We start from the raw sequence: 24,112 nt of genomic DNA, 5'->3' as shown, positions 1-24,112 counted from the left end.
CTTGTTGCCAAGAAGGCCAATGGCATTTTGGGATGTATAAGTAGGGGCACTGCCAGCAGATCGAGGGACGTGATCGTTCCCCTCTATTCGACATTGGTGAGGCCTCATCTGGAGTACTGTGTCCAGTTTTGGGCCCCACACTACAAGAAGGATGTGGATAAATTGGAGAGAGTCCAGCGAAGGGCAACAAAAATGATTAGGGGTCTAGAACACATGACTTATGAGGAGAGGCTGAGGGAACTGGGATTGTTTAGTCTACGGAAGAGAAGAATGAGGGGGGATTTGATAGCTGCTTTTAACTACCTGAAAGGTGGATCCGAAGAGGATGGATCTAGACTATTCTCAGTGATAGCAGATGACAGAACAAGGAGTAATGGTCTCAAGTTGCAGCGGGGGAGATTTAGGTTGGATATTAGAAAAAACTTTTTCACTAGGAGGGTGGTGAAACACTGGAATGCGTTACCTAGGGAGGTTGTGGAATCCCCTTCCTTAGAAGTTTTTAAGGTCAGGCTTGACAAAGCCCTGGCTGGGATGATTTAGCTGGGGATTGGTCCTGCTCTGGGCAGGGAGTTGGACTAGATGACCTCCAGAGGTCCCTTCCAACTCTGATACTCTATGATTCTTCAGCCTGAGTCCTCCATTTTGGATTTCTAGCTAAACCTACTTTAAACTATCATTAAGTACTACTTACAAAAAGCCTTAAAATCTTAAACTAACTACACTTGTATGCATGCTTAAGTATTATGATACTGTCACCACCTTTGTTATGCTAATTTGGCTAAGTCAAATTCCATGATGTTTCTCCCTTTCTGCTTGTTTGCAGCTATGTGTGGCTGCATGCCTGTATCCTGGGTGCTGCATTTCTTACACAGGATCAGAGCAGCTAAAAAGCCTCTCATATCAGGGCAGGTGAGCACATCCTGTTGGCTCCTCTGTCAAACACCAGGACCCTGCGTAAATTGTTCCAATGGTTAATTACCCTCACTGTCTAAAGCAGGGGTGCCCAATTTATGGCCCACGGGCCATACACAGACCACCAGAGCATTACATAAGGCCCACAGCCTGCTTCAACACAATATACTAACGGCCAATTCATTAGTGTTTTGTCATTAAATAGACAATACTGTATATAGAAGAAAACTATCTAAATACATACAAAACAAACTAAACTTAAAATATAAATCAGTATGGGGGACTTATTAAAGTATGTAGAATCTGTTTGGCCCGCACGAGGTTGTACTTGAATTTATATGTCCCTCCTATGAAATAAGATTGAGCTCCACTGGTCTAAAGAAATTATGACTTATAAAATATGACATTAATTCTTTGCCCCCAAGATATCCACGTAAAAATGTTTTGATAATGGCAGATGCAAAGTGTTAACAATTTATGCATTTTATTTTTCATTGATTTCACAGAATTTAACACTGAACCACAATTTAACTACAATTTTAACTGTGGTTTATTTTGCCTATTGCCAGCCCATCGTTTTAAATATTTTTGCAGTAAACACACACAAAAATGATTGCTCAAGTCTCTGGTGAATTCGTTTTGAGGTCTGTTCCAAACCCGATGGACAATAGCAGTCTTTCTGTTGATTCAGAGGATCAGACTGGTAATGAGCATGCTGTTACTCCAGAAACCTGACTACTGCAAGTTTTAAATGGTGGAAGATTTAAGTAAATTTAAGTGATGAAACTTCAATCTCAGTGCTGAACAAGCTTGTACCTCTAGAAAACAATATTTGAGATTTTTTTAAAGCACAGTTGGGATTTAGCCACACAATTCCCACTGAAATTTAATGGGAATCTATTCTGAAAACTGTTTGAATAGCTCTTATTTTTGACCAGCTGTAGTTTTAGGCTTTGAAGTTAGACACATCTGCAGATCCCTTGCAAAATCTTCTGGAATGTGCCAGCTCCTTAGCAAAGGTAGCTTCATACACATATGTAAGATCTAATGTTATGCCATTAAAGGCAGCTTTTGGATTTTTTTTTTTCTCTTCAGCAGCACAATCAAGAAAAACAATAATTTCAGGGTTCATTGTGTGGCATTTCCCCTGTGTTCCTAGCATCATTCACTGTCATTATCTTATCATTCCATTTTAGTGCCCTAAGTTCCTGTCTCTACAACTGCATGATTTTTAACTCTGCACATGTAAGCAGTCCCACTGAAGTTACCCGCAGGACTCACTAATGTCATTACCTACTTGCACAAAGTTAAGCATGTGCTTAAGTGTTCACAGGATCAGTGCCTAAAATTTCAGTACCTTTGATTTTGAGTGCCCCAATTGATTTTGAGTGCCCAAAATACAGGAAAGGGGCTGCTCAGCTAGCCTCCCTCTGAAAACAGTGTGGCTGCTTTAAGGCATCTCTGGTTCGGCATTAAAAAAAATGAGGCACCCCAGAAATCATTGATCAGGAGAGCCGCTTTTGAAACTGCAATGAAAAATTCAAATGCTTGATTTAAGGAAAAAAAGGGGGGAATTTGACAACATTTTTCTGAATTCCCCAGAGCCTGTGTTTTTCAGTCACATATGGGGCTGGTCAAAACTGCTTCAAATGTCAACATTTTGGTGAAAAACACTTAATAAAACTTGTGATTTAAAAAAAGAGGGTAAAATTGTCACCAACTTTTCTTCGGTTGGGTTTTTTTTTTTTTTTTTATTTTTATAGTCACTTTTTCTAAAAGTTAGCCAAATGAGTTGTCATTTTGCTACATATTTTTTCACGGCTACTTTCCTCCCCCAGAAATCCCTTGGGCAATCAACATAATCCGTATCCCACTTCACCATCTCCTGCCACATGGGACCAAATCTACTCCTGCATTCCTCACCACCACAATGGCCCCTTCCCCATGGAGCCTGATCAGAGTCCCATCAGGAGGAGAGAGTGTGAGTGGGGGGAGGTATTGGTGGAGGGAGGAGTTTTTTGACTTGATGCTCCTTCCATGTGTGTGTCTTTGATTCCTATTGAAGCTAGCCCAGATACTTCGAGTAGATTGTCAGCGGAGCAGTGTTTTCACCTCCCCGATGGAGACCAGGGCTGAAGAAAGGCCGTAGAACCCCATAGAAGGCTCCGCTGTATGAATACAGATGGGTCCTGTCTGTCACGTTGTAAAACGAGATCTCGCCTGCCTTGTAGTCTAGGAAAATCCCCACCCGGCTGGGCCGCACACTGACAGTGAGGGGGGTTGGGTGGGAGATCAGAGCCTTGTACTTATCTCCATTCCTCAACCAAACTCTCCAGAATCCATTGCTAGGAGATAATATCACCTGCCCCTTCCTGCCCACAGATTCTCTGCACACCCCTATGTCCCACTCCACCTTGTCTCCCACCTCCACCTCCCAGTAACACCTCCCTGACGTGAACCTCCTGGAGCCCAACACCATGATATAAGGATCAAATCGCTCGGGATTGCTGGGCAGCTCCTGTCGCATGCCTCTGTGTGTCACGCTTCTCCTGTCCTCAGACAGGACGAGGTTGGGGTGAGCTGTGTCTGGGTCGAGAGTCACATCCACTGGGGAAAAAAGAGAGAAAATGTCACAGAGTCATTGCCAGGGGCAAGGATTGGTCATGGTGATTAAAGGGAAATTAAATTGCTCCTCCATTAATATTTCAGCTACATAGAGTAGGAGTCATGAAAGCTAAACTGGGCTGTGGTGGGTGGCAGGGAGCAAAGGAAAGTTGGGTTTGTGGATAAGGAGCCAGCAGATCTGGGTTCAATTTACAGATCTACTACAGACTCCTTGTGTGACATGGGTGAGTCACTTAAACTCTGCATCTCAGGTTTCCCGCTGTAAAAATGAGGATATGACTCCTTCCTTTCTCTTGCAATGTATTACCTTACTTAGACCAGTTCTGCTTGGGGCCCCATCCAATGCCAGAGGGAAGAGTCCCATATACTTCAGTGGGCTTTGGATCAGGTCCTATATGAGAATTGTCTTAACATACCAAGACCAGCACTTTTCAGTTCACAATGTGCTGCAGAGCTCTGCTCCAATGGTGACATCATAAAAGGTGTTCAGAAGAGGGAGCTGAAAGCTTTGGAACTTGGGGCTTTAAGCACCAGGAGGCAGTTTGGTATTGTGGGATAAGCAAGCCAACATTAGCTGGATGTTTCTGTGCAAAATGCTTGACAGTGAAATAGGTAATGTCACCGCCTATATCACTACCATTAAGTTTCAGAGTCGACACTCCATTGAGATGAATAAGAGCAATTCCCTACTCTTAGAGCTACTGAGTCACGCTGCCTGCAGACTCAGGCAAAAATCACTGCTTCAGTTTACCCTCAGATTGAATTTATAATATTTTCTTGCTAATCATGTGAGCTGTTTTTTATTTTTTTAAAATGGAAACTGATAGTCTGGAGAACAGTTCTGAGGTTAAGGTTTGAATTTCATGGCAAATTCCATGGTGCAAGGATCATGAAACATCTGGGAACCTGAATATAGGAACAGTCTTCACTTACCTTTGAATTTCCTTAGAATGTCAATAATATCAATGCTAGGAATGTTGTATACATTCTTCAGTTCAGTAAACACAGCTTCAGGTTCCTGCACTTGAATATTTTCACTCCTAAGAAGAACACAGCCCAACTTATCACTCCTTGGCTCAGGACAAACATTTATGCAAAGTTTGTAACTGGAGTCAATGCAAAAAGTACCTGGTCAATGTGTCTTTCACATCCTAAAAGGAGAAAATGGAAAGGAATTCACATTCTGCAGTGACAGAAGGAAACCAATATTCACTGATTTTTTTCACACTATTTGCATCATAAACTAGATCCTTCCTTGAACTGTAAAACTCAACGATAACTTTTCATTCTATAGCTCTTCTGAGCTCCCACATATATGAGAGTGTGGAAAAGCCTTGTTAAAGGCTCTCAAATAACCTTAACTCTGCCCCTGCAGGGACACCAACCTCCCAGCTTCCCTTCTCTGTTCCTATGCTGAAAATGTGTTACTTCTGGGTAAGTGGTTAAGACCCACTGGGAGTTAGGCACCTAAATGCCTTTGAGAAGCTGGGCCTAAGAGCTTTTAGACGCTCCGTATACAGCGCATAGGTGGAGTAGAGAAAGCATGCATCAGGTTTGTACGCATGGGCAGAGCATGAACTCCCCCTTCGGGGAGGCTAGCCCCCCGGCCCCACCCCTTCTGCCTGAGGCCCTGCCACCATCACCCACTGGAGCCCCAAACTCCTTCCCTGCCCTGGACCGCTGGCCTGACCCTGGGCCGCCGGCTGGCCCAAACCACTCGGCCCCTGGCCACCCTGACCCTGGGCTACCAGCCTGAGCCCCAAGCTCCAGGCTGCTGGCTGGAGCTGAGCCCTGGTCAGCTTCAAGGGAGCGGGGGAGGGAGGCGGGTCCTTGGGGCAGAGCATGGGCAGGGCCACAGCCTGGGTTAGGGGAGGCTTAGCCTCCCCTGGCCTGTGATACCCACCGCCCCTGTTTTCATAGAAGGACTCCCATCACCCTAGTGTCTGATCACCTCATAAATATTAATGGGCCAGCTCTTCAGCTGGTGAAAATCAGTGGAGCTCCACCGACGTCAGTGAAACCTAAAATCCTCACCAGCTGAGGATCACACCCAGTGAATTTACTCTTGCAAACACCAGTCAGGTTATACTGGTATTAACCCCATTCTACAAAGAGAGGCAATTAAGTAACTTGCCCCGGGGCACACAGGAGATCTGTGGCAGAGCAGAGAATCGAGCCCAGGTCTCATGAGTCCTGCGCCAGTGCTTTAACCTCAAAAATATCCTTCTTCATTCACCTGTACCACTGCACAGAAAGACCTTGGGCTTGGTCTATGCTACGTTAGACCAATGGACATCGCCTTGCATCAAACCTATTTGCGCACGTGTCTCCGGCCCATGTAAGCGGCCCTTTATGGCAACACAGTGAAACCACCTCCCTGAAGAGCGGTGAGCCAGCGGCATGCCCAAGCATGGGTGGCATGTATCACAGGCCAGTGGAGGCTGAGCCTCCCCAAACAGCCAGGTGTGGCCCCCCTCCCCGAGGCCCCTCCTGTTTCCCACTCTTCCCCCCGTGGCCTGGGCTGGGAGTAGGGTTGGCTGGCCTGCGGCCTGGGACTCAGAGTGGCTGGGGCTGATGCTCGGGCTGCCAGGCCTTGGGGTTGCGCTTTCTGGCACTCTGGGAGAGGGGGGTGCTGGGGCTGGAGGTGCTGGGCCATGCCATCTGGTGCTCTGAGGCTGGGGCTGTGAACTCCGGCAGCCCAGGGCTGGGCAGGGGTTTCTGGTGGCCGCGTGGGACGCTCAGGGGTTCTGGAGGGGAAGGGGGAGGGGCGGGGCTAGCCTCCCCGAATGGGCAGCAGACACCTCACTGAGGTGAGTCAGGGGCTGGAGGCAAAGGCAACATGTGGGACTCCAGCAACAGGGAAGGAGAAGCAGCAGCTGTAGGGGTGGAGGGAGGAGGAGCTCTGCCAGCAGCCAGCCACCTTGCTGCTTCCTCCCTCCCCGGGCTGCAGGGACATACAGGTTTTGGGGGGGCCCATGCCCCTGCTTTCTCTCCCCTGTGCATGCCCCTGTGGTGAGCCATGATCAAAGCAGTGCGAGTGTAGACACTGCGTGACCTATGTTGACCCTAACAGTCCTCCAGCAGCTATCCCACAATGCCCGACAGTGACCACTCTGGTCAAAACCGTGAACTCCACTGCTCAGGGGTCACAGAGACCCAAAGCCACCCCACCTCCTTTGAAATTCCTGTGTATTTTTGAAGGGCTTTTTTCCTGATTGCCCAGCTGGGAGACCACACCTAGCACCTCTCCCTTGTTGTCTGCAACTGCCCAGCTGAACATGCTGACTACATGCTCCAGATGTGCTTCCGCCTGGAGCAAACAGGAGATATTGGATCTCGTGGGCCTGTGGGCAGAGGAGGCTGTGCAAGCACAACTACGGAGCAGCTGTAGACACATGGACGTCTACAGAAGATTGCACAGGGGATGCGAGAGAAGGAGTAGAAGAGCAACAATTCTCTAGCAATCTTTCAGCAGCAGCACTGATCCTATGGAGGATGATCACATGGCAGCTCTTGCGAGGCGCATGGGAACACTCCTCTAACAAAAGCAAGAGAAATTCTGGAGCAGATGGACCCTCCAGCCTGGGATTTTATTATTTAGGTAACAATAAAACTGAAATAGTTATTTCTTCCTTGGTCATTAGATCCAATGCCAGTGGTGTGTGATACCCGGTAATTCAGCATGGATTGACAGGGTGGGGGAGTCTCTCACCTTCAGCAACACGGCAGCCGGTTGCTGACACTTCTCCTCTATCTCCGTGATGAGCTTCTGCAGAGACGAGCGCTGTTCTGAGAGCTTTATTATATTCCCATGTAGCTGCTTCAGGGTCTCCTTCTCCTCCTTCCTCAGTTTCCGCAACAGCCGCTCCTCTTCCTCGTTCAGGAATTCGTGCAGCTTCTCAAATTCCATCTCGATGCACATTCTCTGATAGTGCGTCTTCTCCTTCGTTAAAGGTAAAAAAAAATTGAAAACAACCACAGAAAAACATCAACCAGTTTGGGGTAGGGATAAATGTAAAGAGGGTAGCGATGCAACGTGGCCCAGTGGATAGTCCTGGAAGGTTCTACTTCTTGTTCTGCCACCTAGCCGCTATGCAACTTCAACCAAATCATTTCACCTCTGCCTCTGTTTCCTCCCCTACCTTTTGTGTGTCTTGACTCTTTAGATTGTTAGTTCTCTGGGAAGGGGCTGTCGCTTACACAGTGTATGGATGGTGTCCAGCACAGTAATGTGCAGTTCTTATCTTTGAAATCGATGGCTGAAAAGTGCTATGTAAGAGCTAGGTGTTATTGTTTAGCAATTTGTATCAGTAGATTTCTAAGTATTCTAAAAGGAGGTCGGTATCATTACCCCTGTTTTACAGATGGGGAAATTGAGGCACAGAGTGGGGAGGTGATAGGTCAGGGTCACCCAGCAGGCCAGAGCCAGGAATAGAAACCAGGTTTTCCAGAGCCTCATTTCAGTGCTCAGAGATTCTCAAACTTCATTGCACTGCGACCCCCTTCTGACAACAAAAATTACTACACGACCCCAGGAGGGGGTGTGAAGCCTGAGCCCATCCGAGCCCTGCCACCCCAGGGCTTCAGCCCCAGCCAGGCGGCCTCTAACCTGAGCCCCGCTGCCCAGGGCTGAAACCCAAGGGTTTTAGCTTTGGCTCTGGGCAATGGGGCTCGGACTTTGGCTTTGGCCCTGGGCCCCATCAAGTCTTAAAACAGGGTTACAACCTGCTTTGGGGTCCCGACCCACAGTTTGAGAACCTCTGCTCTAGACACTAGACCATACAGGGGCCCCTGAGCCTGGTTGGGTCTCAGGTATTACTAGCAAGCAGTGTTAATTAAAAACCTTTATATGGCATAGGAATCAAAGCCATGGTGAGGGGTCCAGTGGTGGACAGGTGTTGTGCTTGGTTTTTTTTTTGCCTTGGGATGGACATCACATATTAAAGCCCCAAAGACTATTAATAATTGGCTTATCACAGCGCATAGGAGCCCTAGCTGTGGAGCAAGCAAATATAGAATTTAGAAATTTTATGGGATTTTAAGTGTCTTGCTCCTTTCTCCATGCTGTGAAGTTTTAACCTGCTCCAAACTATACATCAAGCAGGGATTCCATCTCTTTACACAGCACCTGGGATGTTTTCCCCCATCAATCAAGAGTGAGTTACTAGGTTCCCTTGATGTGCTTCGCTACAGAAAATAGCCCCTTCTCGGCACACAGCAACACCTGCTCATCATCGCTTGACACTTCCCTTCTTACGATCGACAAACAGGTTTTCAACTACCAGTATTTTTAATTAAAAACAAAACAAAACGGAGATGCAGCTGCAGCTGCGTTTCTGGTCTATGCGTGCATGTTGAGAATCACTGGGCCTGGTGGATGGGAAGAAGCAGTTTCTAACCATCAGAGGAGCAAGGCTCTGGAACAAGCTTCCCAGTAAGAGCAGTGGGGGCAAACAACCTGACCAGTTTGCAGATGGAGCTTAGTCAGTTTACGAACAGGATGCTCTGATGGGGTGTCTTGTGATAACAAAGGGCTGGACTCAATGACCCAGGAGGTTCCTTCCGGTCCCATGTCCCTATCAGGCACTGAACTGGGATTCGGGACCTCTGGATTCTATTCTCTACTCCACCGGCGAGCCACTGGGTGACCCTGGGAAAATCTCCGTGCCTTTGCTTCAACTCCCACCCTATGTCTATTTCGATTTTAAATTCTCTGGGGGCAAGGGCTTTCTCTTATCAGAGCATCATAGAAATGTAAGGCTGGAAGGGACCTTGAGAGTACCCTGTCTGGAGAGCACCCTAGCGCTATGGTGCCTTGATCATGGGTGTGGCTTATTGGTGCTATAAAGATACAAATAAGTAATATTGGTATCTTGCCATAGCCGTGGGGAGCGGGAAGACTTATATAGGAAGTGCTAACTGGAGAGCAATGACATCAAATGGCCACATGATGGCAGCAGAACCTGGAGAATGAGAACATGCTACACAATTACTGGGTTGCAGCGTATTATGAGCTGCTAGGGGGTGGGGTGGGGGGCTGATTCCCAGAAGGGCTGGGGACCCAGCCAGGTGGGAGCCAGGGATGCTAAACCCCACCGAAAAATCAGGCACTACATCTGCCCTCATGCATGGCTAATGCCAAAGGGACATAGCCTCCTCCTTGCGGACATTTGCCAGAACCCCCAGAAATCCTGCAGTTGCCAACAGGCTTGTGAATGGTTAAAACCATGGGACCCTGCCTTCCAGTTAGCTGTCTTCTTTCCCTCCTCGTATTTCAGCTCCCAAGCTTCCTCCGTCTGCTTTTTCAGGAGCTCCACCGCTGTATGCAGCTTCCTCTGGCAAGAAAAGCACAGCTAGTGAGCTCTCCTTAAATCATAGAAAATCGCCACACACAGGCTAAGGGCACAGCACAGTTTAAACTGATGAAAAGCAAGAGCACCAAGGAGTAATGGTCTCAAGTTGCAGTGGGGGAGGTTTAGGTTGGATATTAGGAAAAACTTTTTCACTAGGAGGGTGGTGAAACACTGGAATGCGTTACCTAGGGAGGTGGTAGAATCTCCTTCCGTGGAAGTTTTTAAGGTCAGGCTTGACAAAGCCTTGGCTGGGATGATTTGATTGGGGATTGGTCCTGCTTTGAGCAGGGGGTTGGACTAGATGACCTCCTGAGGTCCCTTCCAACCCTGATATTCTATGATTCTATGAAAATAAGCAGCATGGTCTGCTCTGCCTGATGACCCCCGCTGCCTTAGGAGAAGCTGTGATGCAGGCTTTCAGAGACTGGGACATCGGCGATACCATGACATGCAGATATTTGCAATAATTTGGGAGCCAAATTTGCAAAGGCAAAGTCCAAGAGCATTGCATCAGAAGAACAGGTGTGCAGTGGTTGTGCATATGCACATGCATGCACACACACACACACAAAACACCACAATTGACACCCTTACAATAAGCCTTTGCATAAATTGATGCATGAATTAATTTATTTTAATTTATACATAAACTCGCTTTCGCAGCCATCACCACCTTCCACTGCAGTGTGGGGCATGGGTTGCTTGCCAGGATCATCTAGATATATCTCACTTAATCAATTTCTGGCTATTGCAGGGGCCTTAGCAGTGCTGCACCTTGGTCCCTCCTATTCTCTACTTGTGGTACACAATAGCTTAGTTTCCTGGGGGTTGAAATCAGTGGTGCCAATTCAGGCACTTTTTGGGGGGGGAGGGGGCAAATTCTGGTCCCCACCCCACCCCGAAGCAGGAACCTTCTTCTGGTCCCAGGAGTCTCCCCTCTTTCTCACCCACGTGGCGCATGAGCTGGTGCTGCCGGGAGTAATGGTCTCGGCAGAATGCCCATGCATCAAGTCACAGCAGCACTCGCTGCTGTAGGCAGGGGCAGCCCAGTCAAATTTCAATGGCACTGTGACCACTCAGCCAGAGAAATGCTCCGGACTGCTCCAGCAGCAGCTGTACTAATTTCAGTTGCTTAAAAGTGGCCTTGCCTTGCCCACCCCTCCCGCCCCTGACTTCGTTGCCTATTAAACTTTGAAGAAGTGCAAAAGCCCGGGGGAAGGGAGGCATTCAGCACCTGCAGACCCCTAATTGGCACCAGTGGCTGCCATACTTTGGTCTAATTTCAGTAGATGGGTTAGAGTGCGGGTTCTGGGAGCTGTTGATAGCCTATGATACACAGGTGGTCTGACTAGATATCTGGTGTCCCCTTCTGGCTTTGATCTTTATGATCACACAGCATCCAGGCCAGAGGCAGATTAAGGTCTTCTGGGGCCCTGGGCCGGAGCAAGTTGGGGGGTCCCGGTGCAGAAACCGTGGTCCCGCCCCACCCCTTCTGTCTGCGGCCCCACCCCTTCCGCCTGTGGCCCCACCTCTGGCCCCACTCCATTCCACCCCTTCCCCCGCAGCCCCGTCCCTGTTCCACCCACAGCTCCACCCGCGTTCTACCCACAGCCCTGCCCCATTCCACCCCTTCCCCCGTGGCCCCACCCCATTCCACCCCTTTCCCCGCGGCCCCATCCCCCGCTCACTCCTTTCCACCCCAAACCCTCCTCTGCGGCCCTAAGACCAGAGACGCTCTGTGCCCCAGGGCCACAGCAGGGAGCGAGATTTTTCTGGGGGCCCCAAATTGGCCAGGGCCCCTGGGCACAGGCCCTGTTGCCACATGCGGCAATCCACCACTGGTCCAGCCACACAACAATGGAACCCAAGGTAAGAGGAGGACACAGGCCTGGTGGGAGCGCAGTTAGAGGAGGCAGGGTCGAGTATTTCTCAGGCACAGATGTTTCCTGGCTCATGGGCACTATCGCCAGGCTTCCGTGTCCCTCCCTAGGGCTGGCCGCAGTGCAGGCCAGACGTGTGGGTCAGGAGGTCTCTCGTGTAAGTGGTGCCTGGGCTTTGTGCTGAATTTCACCGTCACTTCTGCCAGCTGCAGGGAGAGGCTGAACAGCAGAGTCGCAGAGCAGAGACACAGCAGCCCCCTACCTTGTACTCCTGGGCAGCCTCCTCAATGGGAACCACGGTGTGAGTGCGGTGAGCCTGGCAGTCCCTGCAGCTCATGCAGATGAGGGCTTGATCCTCTGCGCAGAACAAGTCCAGAACCGCCTGGTGTTCCCCGCACTCCCACTCCACCTCAGGCTCTTCGCCCACTTCCAGATGGATTTTTTCAGCTTCATCTGCCCTGCTGCCTGGTTGCCCCTGGGGCTTGTCGTCTCCGTGCCTGGGGGCCTTGTGGCACAGGGGGCAGGAGGTGGCTGTGCCCGACTCCCCCTTGAAGGGGGTGACACAGAAGCGGCAGAACTTGTGCTTGCACCCTTTAAATGTCACCGGGATCTTATAGGGGCCCTGGCAGCTCGAACAAACAACCCCACGCTGGCGCTGCAGGGCTGGGTTCATGGCAGCCCTGGTGCCTCCGGGGAGTAGAGCTGAGTTAGCTTTCGCTTTCCTACCTTGGGAAACACGGGTCAACAGCTGGAGTGCCAGGAGCAGGTTGTTACCTGCTGATCTAAGAATGGATCACTGCCCCAAGTCACCGCCCCTTGTGGCTTTCACAGCCTTCTCTGGCATCCATCCAGACCCTGATCATTCCCAGCTCAGCTTAATATCTAACGATATGCAATTCGTGTCACGTAACAGCCAGGAGTCTGACAGTCTACTCAGGCAGGGAGTGCAGTGAGAGCAGAAAGACAAATGACTCCATGGGCAATCAGATTGTCAGGACACATCCGATGGTTGGAACTCCATCCTTTATTAAGACCTCGACACCTACAACACATCCTGATTCTGTTTGGAAACTGAAAGACCAAGAACTCTATGAATTTCACTCCCTTTCTTTTATCACTTTAAACCTTTTTGCCTACCTAGAAAAACAAACCCATTTAAAACAAAATCCCAAATAAAACTCAGAGCTTGTGAAACTGTTTGCGCTGATCTGTCATCTTACCAAGTAACTCAAGGCATTTATAGGGTCTCTCTCCCATATGGATCCTCTGATGTCTACTAAGGTCTGAGCTCACACTGAAGCTTTGGCCACACTCAGGGCAGTTATAGGGTTTCTGACCAGGGCTGATTCTCTGATGGGCTTCAATATTTTTAGTTTGCCTGAGAGCTCTGCCAGGGGAAGTGGCTCTGCCCTGTGCCTCTTCCACTGGGATCTTTTCCTGACCTGAGCTGCCTCAACTCTCACAGGGCACCACCTGCTCAGGAATCTGGCAAACATTCCCTTCGGAGTTTCTCGACACTGCTCCCTGCAGACAGTTCTCCTCCTTTATATTCACTGCCCCATCCTCTGCTGGAATAAAGGGGCAAAATTCCGAGTCATTCCTTACGTTGGGAAGTAAAGAATCCTTGGGAAGGGGGAATGGCAGAAATAAATATCGATATGATCTGAAATTAGAGACCAAATCCCCCAAAGCAGAAGGACCAGATCTGCTTCCATGTAACACTCTGAATACTCAGGAAAGGGAGCAGTAGAGTGGTGTATTTGTGGGTCAGGGAAGCCATGAGGATGTGGCCACTGCTGGGCAAACCTGACCAGGTGAGATGGGGCAGAACTGGGGGGAGGGCTCACTGGGCCTTGGTGCAAATCCCAGCCGCTTCCTTCCCCCACCCCTGGTTTCCAAATTGATTTAACAGACTCCTCACCTGTGCAAATTCCTTGCAGACTCTCCCCTTCCTCTGCATCCAAGGGGCCCGGCTCCTCCCCTGGCTCCATCAGAAAGATCTGGAGTATAAATAGCCCCGGGTTAGATGGGCTCCCTGCTCACATATACCCAGGTGTGATTTTTGTACTGATCTTTTAGTATGGAACTGCTGACTCGTCTTTGAATGTGAAGAGTTAAAATCAGACAAGTGGCTTTTCTATGAGAAGAAATGATGCTTTATTTCTCTCTCTAGTCACAGACCGATGCCACATTGTGCTAGCAGGGCTCACTGCATGCTGCCAGCTGAAAGGCCATGAGACCTAGTGGGTAGGTCATGAGATAGACACTCATGGGACCGGGGTTCTGTTCTCAGCTCTGTCATTGTCCTAATGAGCTAAGGTCTCTTCCTCCTCATTCTTCTGTTCTAGCACAAGGGACCAATGTCCAAATATCATGAATGAGCCCCCAAAACTCATGAGATTTTTTTCTGAAAAATTCTGCCATTTAAAGAAGATACTGAAACTATATTTGAGATTCATTTTGTTTGCCTCCTTGCTTTGGAGTCTCTTGGGTTCATATTTTCTCTACTACCATCAGGCCTAGAATGTCACTTAATTTTTTAAAAAGAAACCTGAGCTCCTCATGGAATCACAGGGCTCCTGGAGCTGGGGCTCTAAGGAAAAAAAATCACCCAATCTCATAGGTACTGACTTACTGAGCTGCCAGGAGGGAGCTCGACCCCTGCTCCACCCCAGGCGCTGCCCCCACTCCACCTCTTCTTCCAAGCCCCCACCTTGCCCCACCTCTTCCCACCCCTGTCCCGCCTCTTTCTGACCCCACTCCTCCCCCTCTTCCCAGCGCCTCCTGCATGCCATGGAACAGCTGATTCGCAGTGGGCGGGAGGGGGAGGCCCTGACCCGCAAGGCTGCCTGTGGGTGCTGAGCACCCACTTTTTTTTTCATGGGTGCTCCAGCCCTAGAGCACCCACAGATTTGGTGCCTATGCCCAATATCATGAGACTTGTGGTTAAAAAAAAAAAATCACAAGAGTTGGCAGCCCTGAGACAGGGAGACAGAAATGGTGCTTGACCCTTTCTGGAAGTCACCCCAGTGAGGTGTCTCTAGCTGGACATACAAAACCTGGGACACCCGAAGTCACCGGTCCCTTTCAAAAACGGATGCCGATGGAAAAAAAATGTGGCTTTCAGACTTGCCCATACCAAGGGCAATCCTCGGTGGGCACAGAGCAAACATAGCAACTCCTCAGCCACTACCCAACCAATTCACAGCCCAGGTGTGTCCCTTCCCTGCAGTGTTCCCAGGTGTCAGAATGGCCCCTGACCCCATTAGACATCAGTGTGGGAAGGGAACACTAAAATGCAACCAGATCTGTCATTACTATTTAAGGCTACAATTCCTTCACAGATGTCACTGATTCTGCAACTTTCTGGGATCTCTGTGACTTCTTCTGTGGCAGGCTGGAGCAGCTGTCATCCCCGGGGGCTGCTGGAGCAGTGGCTGCCAGAACAGCTGACCAGTGGTCAGCCCTGGGGCCGCGGGAGCAGCGGTCCGCAACCTGCCAGAGCAGCGGCTGGGGCTGGGTCAGTCTCCCTGGGGCTGGAGCAGCAGCGACCAGCCCCTGCCGCAGCAGCTGCAAGCCCCAGCAAAGCTCTGTTTGTCCTCCATCCTCAGGGTATTTTTAGTAAAAGTCAGAGACAGGTCGCAGGCTTCTGTGAATTTGTGTTTATTGCCCACGATCTGTCCGTGACTCTTGCTAAAAATACCCAAGACGGAATCTTAACCTTATTAATATAATTTTGGTTTGGAGTAAACCTTATAGTGGGTCAGGCCTGACCGCTGCCCTCCATTTAGAATCAATGCAAAGAAGCCATCGTAATTAGCAGACTGAAACAAAACACAGGCCCATAGACACGGGGTATAGAAGCTGAATCATGTGGCCCAAGGGGCTTGAAATGCAGGGGCTAGGGCTTTGAAGGGTATCTGTGTGTGTGTGCGCGCACCAGTGACAGACACAGGCACTGAGAGAACAAGAGCAAAGCAGAGAGAGAAAGCCAAGCAGACAAAGCCTGAGCCCTGAGATAAAGCTAAGAGAAAACTATTTTGAGTGCAATGTTGCTGGGAAATGCAGGCTTGGAATAGTGTCCTGGTTTTTGGTTCCTTAGTGTGTACCCTGACATAATTAGGTTGTCATAAGGCAGCTGACGTCGACCTAACTCTGTCGTGTAGACCAGGCCTCAGTGTCAGACCATCTAGCCAACCCCTGAATAACAGAAGGGGATAAGGGAAATAGAGCAGGGCGGGGATGGGGGGGAAGCCTCTGGTAATTCCTTTAGTTTAAAATGTTTTAGCTGGTTTTCCATGATACCCACACAATGGGAGGCTGCAGACACTCAGATGCAAATACCTCTGATGGGAAAGGAGCAGAGTGAGCCACACAAACTGTATCAGAGTTGTCAAGCCACGAACAATAACACTTCATTTAACACCTGAGTCAGCCTTGTATTCTGTGTCATCAGTGCTTAGCAAACGTGTGTTAACTAACCTGCATTAGCTATCCCACCTGCAAAAACCAAGCAGAGACAAGGCAACGGAATTTCACCAAAAGGCAAATGAGGTGAGGTCAGCACCGTGGCCCTCACCCAACCAATGCAAAGGAGCAACAGGATCGTTCGTTTTAGAAAAGCCTGGATTTTGGCAACCCAGAACAGTCAACTTGTCCGAAGGAGGAAGGTCACTGAAATGTATCAGAACAAACCATGTGGCTAGGAAATTAAAATATGCAGTTAGAAGTATGATCAACATCTGCATATGTAACACATCAAGTAACAGAAGAGTAAAGTGGCCACCAGGCCCTGCTACTTCAGCAGATCCGGGACTCAGCATCCTCTGTTCCTACCCGCTTGCTCAGGACAGTAACAGCCAAGAAGTTTGTCACACCACACCGGCCTCTGCCACCAGCGCTAAACCCGCTGAAACGTTGTTAACATAGGAACCAAGTCTCTGAACCAAACCCCAGAAAGGAGCAGAATGAAAGGAGCTGCTTTGGGGGCTCCCCCTGACACTGTCCTCAGGGCAGCGCATCCCCCCAGCAGCGTGGGGACCAGGCAGAGGCAGGAACTGGCTTTTCCTCTCCCTGCTCCTCCCCTTGTCCCAGGAAAGTCAATCTGCCCCGGGTGCTGCAGGGAATGGGGCTGGGCAGGGAGCCGGGAACCTCGCTCCCCACTGATTGCTCCTGCTGCCCCTGCCAGTCTCTGCCCCTGTCTCCCTCCTGCCCCCTCCCCTCGGGCTGGGAGACTCGGTCCCTGGCCCGGCCCAGGGCGGTCGCTCTCCCGGCGCTGGCTCAGCTCCTGCCAGCGCTCAGGGGGGCAGAACCGGGGGAGGGGGGGGTCAGGGAGGGAGCAGCGCTGGGACTCGCAGACCCCCGCCCCCCCGGGAGCAGAGGAGGGGCCGTTGGTGCAGAGTCACTTTCCCCCCCGGCCCCAGCCCTTTCCCCGGGTCTCTCCCCTCACCTGCAGGCTCCGGCTCAGGGGCTGGTGTCGGCAGAGCCCGGGGCTGCCCTAGGGGCTGGTTCCAGCCCCTGGAGAAAGTCCCCCCGGCTGGGCCCCGAGGGGCGCTAGGGAAGGGCTCTCCCCGCACAGACCCCGCTGGGAAGCGGCAGCGGCTCAGCCCGGGCTCCGAGCTCATAACGGAGGCAGCAGCAGCTAGTGGTGGAGACAGGAAGCGGACAATCAAGTAACTCAACACTCCCTGAGATCCTGAACAGCCGCCTCTCGCTTAGCAATAAGCGGAGCCCTCTGGTGGCAGGAATTAATGAGACAAATTCACTGACAAAAAACTTTTCCACTGCATGCATCCGATGAAGTGAGATGAAGCTCACAAAAGCTTATGTTCAAATAAATGTGTTAGTCTCTAAGGGGCCACAAGTACTCCTTTTCTTTTTGAAAAAACTTTTGGGTTCACTGGCCTAGTGGATGAGGGAAAGCTGTAGATCTCATATAGCTTCGTTTTAGTAATGCCCCTGGCCCAATTCCACATGACAGTATCATAAGCAAACTAGGGAAATGTGATCTAGATGAAAAGTCTGTAAGGTGGGTGCACAACCAGTTAAAAGACCGTACTCAGAGTAGTTATCAATGGTTCATTGTCAACCCCAGGGGAATGTGTCTAGTTGGGTCCCAGCAGGGTCTGTCCAGATCCAGTCCTATTCAATATTTTTATTCATGACTTGGATAACGGAGTGGAGACAATGCTTTTAATATTTCCACGACACCAAGCTGGGAGGGATTGCTAACATTTTGGAGGACAGGATTTAGAATTCAAAACACCCATGACAAATTGGAGAGTTGGTCTGAAATCTACAAGCTGAAATTCAAGTGTAAAGGACTTACACTTAGGAAGAAAAATAATCAAATGTACAACTAACAAAATGAGGAGTAACTGGCTAGGCTGTAGCAGTGCTGAAACAGATGTGAGGGTTAGCGTGGATAAGAAATTCAACTATGTGATGCAGTTGCTAAAAAGGCGAATATCTTTCTGGGCTGTATTACCAGGAGCATCATATGTAAAACACAGGAGATAACTGTCTTGCTTCACTCAGCAGTGGTGAGGCTCCAGCTGGAGTACTGTGTCCAATTCTGGGTGTCACACTTTAAGAAAGATATAGACAAATTGGAGCGAGTTGAGAGGAGAGTAACAAAAATAATCAAAGGTTTAGAAAACCAGACCTGTGAGGAAAGGTTAAAAAAAAAGGGCATGGTTAGTCTTGAGCAAAGGAGACTGTAGGGGTCTCAATAACAGTCTTCCAATATGTTAAGGACTGTTACAAAGAGGTTGTTGATCAGTTGTTCTCCATGCCCACTGAAGGTAGGAGAAGAAATAATTGGCTTAATCTACAGCAAGGGCGATTTAGGTAAGCTATCAGGACAAACTTTCTAACTATAAGGATAGTTAAGTTCTGGAATAGGCTTCCAAGACAGGCTGTGGAATCCCCAGCATTGGAGGTTCTTAAGAATCGGTTAGACAAACACCTGGCAGGGATGGTCTAGGTTTACTTGGCCTTGACCCAGCACAGGGGGCTGGACTGGAGGACCTCAAGCCTACGTTACTATAAGTCAAAGTTGCCCAGCAAAATTCAATCCTTTGAAAACCATGACATGTAGAGTTAAGGTATATGCCCAGTCAACCTTAACTCTGCCCTCCCTGGAGCTGGCAATGTCAACTGGGAGTTATCTGTGTGCGCTCCTGCTGCATTTACTGTGGTAGGTGTAGCTATATTGAATGCTGGAGACGTAAGTGGGTAGCTTGGTAGAAGTGCAATTGTAATATGAGGAGATCTGGAGATTAGGTTGAGGAGCATCTCAGAGCTGTGATTTGATAGGAGGAGATCTGGATTTGAGTTTCCCCATACATGAGATCAAAAGAACAAGGTGCATGTGTACCTTGAGGAATCCAGGATGCATCATTTCAGTGCTGAGTTGTGTAAGTTGTCAGCAGCAGAGTACAGGGGTCTTCTTGCCATGGGGATTATCAGCAGAGAGGCAGGATGTTAGAGGAGTCTGTGTGTTTGATGATGGGTAAATGAAAGTATAAGTTAGATAGAATCCTGTGAGTAAGGGTGAATGGACCGTAAAAGAGGGTTGAAGGAGCTGTAAAACTTAACAAGTGTGGGGCCATTTCTGGTGACAGGCTCAGTGTTTGAATGTAGAAGAGGAGTGGATAGCACCTTTTCAGTGCAGCTCACCTAAAAACAAGTTTTCCCTTAGCAAAGAGGTGTTTGACTCTGTGCTACAGTTATCTTGTGTCCTACTGCCTGAGTGACATGCACTATCTGCACAGGAAGAGTGCGGGTCTTTGTGCGGTAGGTGTATTGGATCATCGCTCAAAGAGGGCAGGTTGCATTGGCATGCACCTTCACTCTTCATTTCATTTTCAGAGGTTTGAGTTTTGCTGAACTCCACAGTCTACAAGGGCACGAGATCCTCTGGGCCACCTTAAGTCTATGTTAATGAAGTTTTTCGTCATTTAATTTCCCAGAGAGAAATGTTTGTTGCATGAGTTAGTGGTCATTTAGACAGTGGTAGTTCTCACCTAGGTTTGCATTTGATATGCATTTGATATACATTTGATAACCAAACACCTTGCTTTTATATATTGCTTTTCATCAGATCTCAAAGAACTTCACATCGTTGTCTGCATTTTACAGATGGGAAACTGAGGCACACAGCGGTAAAGTGACTTGCCCAAGGTCAACCCACAAGCCAATGACAGAGCTAGGAATCATCAGAGGTTTCTCCATTAGGCCCCACTGTTGCTATGTGATTCCTCAATGCTCCTCCAGCCTTGTGGACATTTTTTTTTTAATAGTGGAATGGGTATAATGGTCATGATTTGAAATATTTGGAGTACGTAGCTGCTAACGGGGCAGGTGAGAACAATCTCAGATATGGTCAAGGTCCCAAAACATTAAGATTTTTGTCACATGGTGGTCATGGAAAGAAATGCATAGGTGCCTTGAGAAAGCCACTATGCCTCGTGTCTCCTTGCCATGTCTCCTTGCCATGGGAATTATAAGCAACTGAGGTGGGAGATCAGTGTGGTCTGTGGGTTTAATGAAGGGTAAGTGGAAGTACCCTGTCAGATGGCATCATGTGCATAAGTGTGAAGATGTTAAAAAGGGGTTGAAGGGGTTATAAAATTTAGCAGACCTGGGTTTCTTTCTGCAGAGTAGGTTAAATGTTTGAGTGTAGGTAGCTCCCATTCAGTTAAGCACAAAGGCAGAGTGAGAGTATGTGGACATCTGTACACAAATCACTTAGTCCTGACCCAATCCCGGGTGCAAATTTTCCCATAGCAGGAACTCCACCTAGGTAGTCACATTTCAAGGAAGCAGGGCATATTTTTCCAGAACCGCCATGTAGCTCACCAGCCCACTCCACATGTAGATGTGTGGTTCAGTCACCCTACGTTTGAATACTTCAGTGGCACACATGCCTGGCTTCCCACTGGCCGCTTGGAATAACACCAGCCAGGCACCACGAGAACACCAATGTCCTCCAAAACGTGCAATGTCTGAAATGAGAGAGAAGGCTGATGTCGTGCTGCACCGCCACCAACCTTCCCCCCAACTCCATTTAGTTGAAATAATTTTTTTTAAAAGCATTGTGATGTTAAACTTGCCATTCTCTCAATAAACCCGGCTGTGTCCCGGCAGTGTTCGGGGTCTGAAGCAGCCCTCTGCCGATACATGGAAGTTCAGTTAAAAAAAAAAAGGAATATTTTTTGTTCTTGAACTTCCAAAAGGATTTTTTTCTGTGCTCCTTCACTGAGCTATTCGAGACCATAACCCTCTGTGTCTGGTCCTGGTCCTGGCTCCTCAGCCTCTGCAGGCTGCAGGGTTCAAAAAAGAACTAGATAAATTCATGGAGGGTAGGTCCATCAATGGCCATTAGCCTAGATGGGCAGGGATGGTGTCCCTAGCCTCTGTTTGCCGGAAGCTGGGAATGGGCGACAGGGGATGGATCACATGATGATTGCCTGTTCGATTCATTCCCTCAGGGACACGTAGCATTGGCCGCTGACTGAAGAAAGGATACTGGGCTAGATGGACCTTTGTTCTGACTCAGTATGGCTGTTCTTATGTTCATACCTCCACAGCTTGCCCATACTTGCAGAAGCCTGGCTCCCTGTGCCTTTGCAGACTGTTCCAAAAGGAAGCGTTTTCATGATGAACTGATGGTTGATATTCTGGATGGGGCCAACATGCAGTCGAGTGCCAAAGGCAAAGGGACTTGCGGCAAGAGGAAAGACATGGGAAAGGCTTGGGCTGGCTTTGCAGCATGAGGATAGGGTAACAGCAGGCACTCACTTCACAGTCGCTGGAACAAGAATGGCAGTTAAGGGAAGAAGATAAAACACACCAGAGAGAGAACCGCTTGAGTGGCTACTGTCTCTAATGGCTGCAAAGGCACAGGCTCCTGCAGCACCCACATCATGGTTCTGCATGCTCACTGCAGTATCCTGGCCTGCGTGCCAGAAACAGCTTGGACAACTTCATGGCTGGGTGACCAGTGCAGTTGGGACCTATGAGCGTCTGGACAGGACAGCTGTGCCCCATGGAGTCCTCAGTGCTGAACCCCTCTCCTGTGAACACCTTCACCCCCCTGCCTCAGCACCAAGTGTGTGGCAAACATCGAAGGAGGGAGAAGGAGAACAGGGAGCCAGAGACAAGCAATAGTGTGGGGGTAGAGGGGGAGGTCTTGTACATAGCTCATCCGTTTGCACTTGTTTATGCACTTTGTTCTTGGTTACTTTTAGAGCTTGTGGTGTTGCTGGTGTTTTGGTGGGCTAGTGGCAAAGCTGGCTGGGCAGACAAGGGTTTAATATTGTGCTTTTCCAATTCATGTGTAAAAATAAAGGTTTTTTATTCAATAAAGAATTGTATTGCCATCACTGCAACACATCGTATAAAGGTGTATTTCAAATAATAAAGGGAAACACATGATCAGGGACAACTGGGAGGTTCTAAGCAAAACACAGGTCTCGATACAGCTATATACATCAATCCACACTGCTTCCTCCCCCCAATCCTATTTCATAAGTGGTCACATCATTCAAAAGTACAATTCGTGGCAATCAACTTCCCCTCCCATAAAAGCAATCAATGGCACCCCACTCCCCAAACACAAGCCCATTCATAGAGGTACTATTCTCCTTCTTCCATTGGCCCATGCACATCCATAATGCAGGAGCACAAAGCACCCCTGATTGCCTGGGTACATCCAGATCCAGCTGTGGTCGCTGAGTGCACCAGTGCAGTGGCCCATCATCATCCTAGGTCCATTCAGGAGTAAATGGCCCACCTCTGGCTTCACAAAGGTTGTGACAAGCACAGCAAGCCACAGTGGCAGATGCCCAGGGCTGACTCGAAACTCTCGGGGACAGGTGTTCTCCCTACCCTCTCTAAATGGAGCCCTGACTGGGCGCTGGGGTGCACGGGGATCCTCGCAGGGCTCAAGCCCCAAATTCTGGCATGAGTGCCAGCGGGACTGAAGCCGTAAGTTCCAGCGCCCCCCAGAGTCCGCTGAAAAGCCTATGGCAGTTCGGATTTGGACCACAGGGCACCTATTGACTACCCCTGGTCTACTCCTTCATGTTGCTGGCTCCAGTTTCTGGAAGCACACAGATCAAAATGACGGTTTGGCAGGATGTGTTGATGGCTGTTCAAACTTCCTGCAACGTGCAGTGTGGATAGTCAAGATTTCCCACGCCGCACCAGGAATGAAGACCTAGACCAGCCACACTTCCGGAGAGTGCTAGGAAGTCTGCCATCTGGTTGGTTGGACTCAGAACTGTGTACTGCAGTGTGGATGCTAAAAAATTCTAAACCTGGGTTTGGCAATCAGTGCAAATGTTCAAACCATTGTTTCTCAAACGCAGCATCTGCTGACTCGAGTCCCGCTAACCCTGGGCTTGCATTGCAGTGTAGACACTCCCTATGTCATCAGAAAAACTCTTTCTGTTGCCATACGCAGTACCTACATGTGATCAAAATTTCAAGGAGGTCCTTGGGAGGGGGAGGTCTTCTTCTCCTCAAAAACATTTTCTTTGACGTGTTCTGGACATTTTCACCCTCCCACAGAGAGTTCACTAGCATTTTTTAGAAGGCGAGAAGTTTTATTTTTGAAGACAGAAGAGGGAGGGGCTGAAAGTTAGACTTTGGTTGCAACAGAAATGATGGACAGAGACAAAGGAACCAGTAAGAAGATGTTGGAGAGCATTTTTCACTTTGAAAAATGATTTGTAAAGGCTGGCTTGACTTGAACGCTACCTACCATGAGCCACTTCTACTCGAAACACCAGGGTTTGGGGATGGAGGAGAAAAAACGTGAGCTCAGAATATTGGGGAAAACATCTGTTTGAAAGTTTCTATATATAAGTAACACAAAGAAAACTGCATTTAGTGACAGCGAAGGTGGCATCAGAACATATGCCAGTCACCTTAAAACATGGGAATTAGAAGGAAAAGACTCCTGTATTCCTTGCCACCTTCATATCAGCTACAACACTGTGGATAACATGCACCAATGCTCCATAAGGCTTTCACTTCCATTGCTAACAGACACCAAAAAGAAACATTCACCCCATTCAACAGTCTGCATAGGCTGACTGGTGAAGTCGTACTCTCAAGTATCAACAGTTGAACACATCTGACTCTTCCACAGCCTGTGTATTTGAGAACTTAATCTGCTTTAACAGTCACTGCTGAGGTTTTGTAACAGACCATGAGTTGGATGGAAGTTGGGGGTATATTGCTTTTCATTCTCTGTTGGAGAAGGAAAACATTTAGAGTTCAGGACAGTTCTCCCATCTCAGACTCCAAGTAACCCACCCACTAGCACCCAAC

General features: G+C 48.9%; 4 protein-coding genes across 8 annotated transcripts in view; 1 reads left to right on the top strand and 3 right to left on the bottom strand.

Annotated features, from left to right (window-relative positions):
* Positions 1-24,112, bottom strand: part of LOC114020077 (zinc finger protein 239) — a 479,276-nt gene that overhangs the window by 289,209 nt on the left and 165,955 nt on the right. The window lies entirely within an intron of this gene.
* The window catches only part of LOC122462963 (zinc finger protein 501-like), a 293,402-nt gene that overhangs the window by 103,344 nt on the left and 165,946 nt on the right, over positions 1-24,112 (bottom strand). The gene's annotated exons all lie outside the window — the stretch shown is intronic.
* Positions 1-24,112, top strand: part of LOC114018211 (zinc finger protein 501) — a 225,968-nt gene that overhangs the window by 70,797 nt on the left and 131,059 nt on the right. The window lies entirely within an intron of this gene.
* Positions 1,373-24,112, bottom strand: part of LOC102947012 (E3 ubiquitin-protein ligase TRIM58) — a 188,699-nt gene continuing 165,959 nt past the window's right edge. The window contains exons 1-7 of one of the 4 annotated variants that reach the window (XM_037913579.2): positions 17,220-17,250; positions 13,692-13,770; positions 9,777-9,872; positions 7,250-7,480; positions 4,666-4,688; positions 4,471-4,577; positions 1,373-3,519 (exon numbers count right to left, since the gene is read on the bottom strand). In XM_037913579.2, the coding sequence (XP_037769507.1) occupies positions 2,978-3,519; positions 4,471-4,577; positions 4,666-4,688; positions 7,250-7,480; positions 9,777-9,872; positions 13,692-13,730 (1,038 nt within the window). In that variant the 5' untranslated portion in view covers positions 13,731-13,770; positions 17,220-17,250 and the 3' untranslated portion in view covers positions 1,373-2,977. The other 3 variants (XM_043528813.1, XM_037913577.2, XM_037913578.2) reach the window with 3 other exon arrangements.

This window comes from Chelonia mydas, chromosome 14 (genome assembly GCF_015237465.2).
Source record: "Chelonia mydas isolate rCheMyd1 chromosome 14, rCheMyd1.pri.v2, whole genome shotgun sequence".
NCBI classification, from domain to species: domain Eukaryota; kingdom Metazoa; phylum Chordata; order Testudines; family Cheloniidae; genus Chelonia; species Chelonia mydas.
The sequence above is the reverse complement of the archived record's forward strand: the minus strand, read 5'-3'. Positions and strand labels throughout refer to the sequence as shown.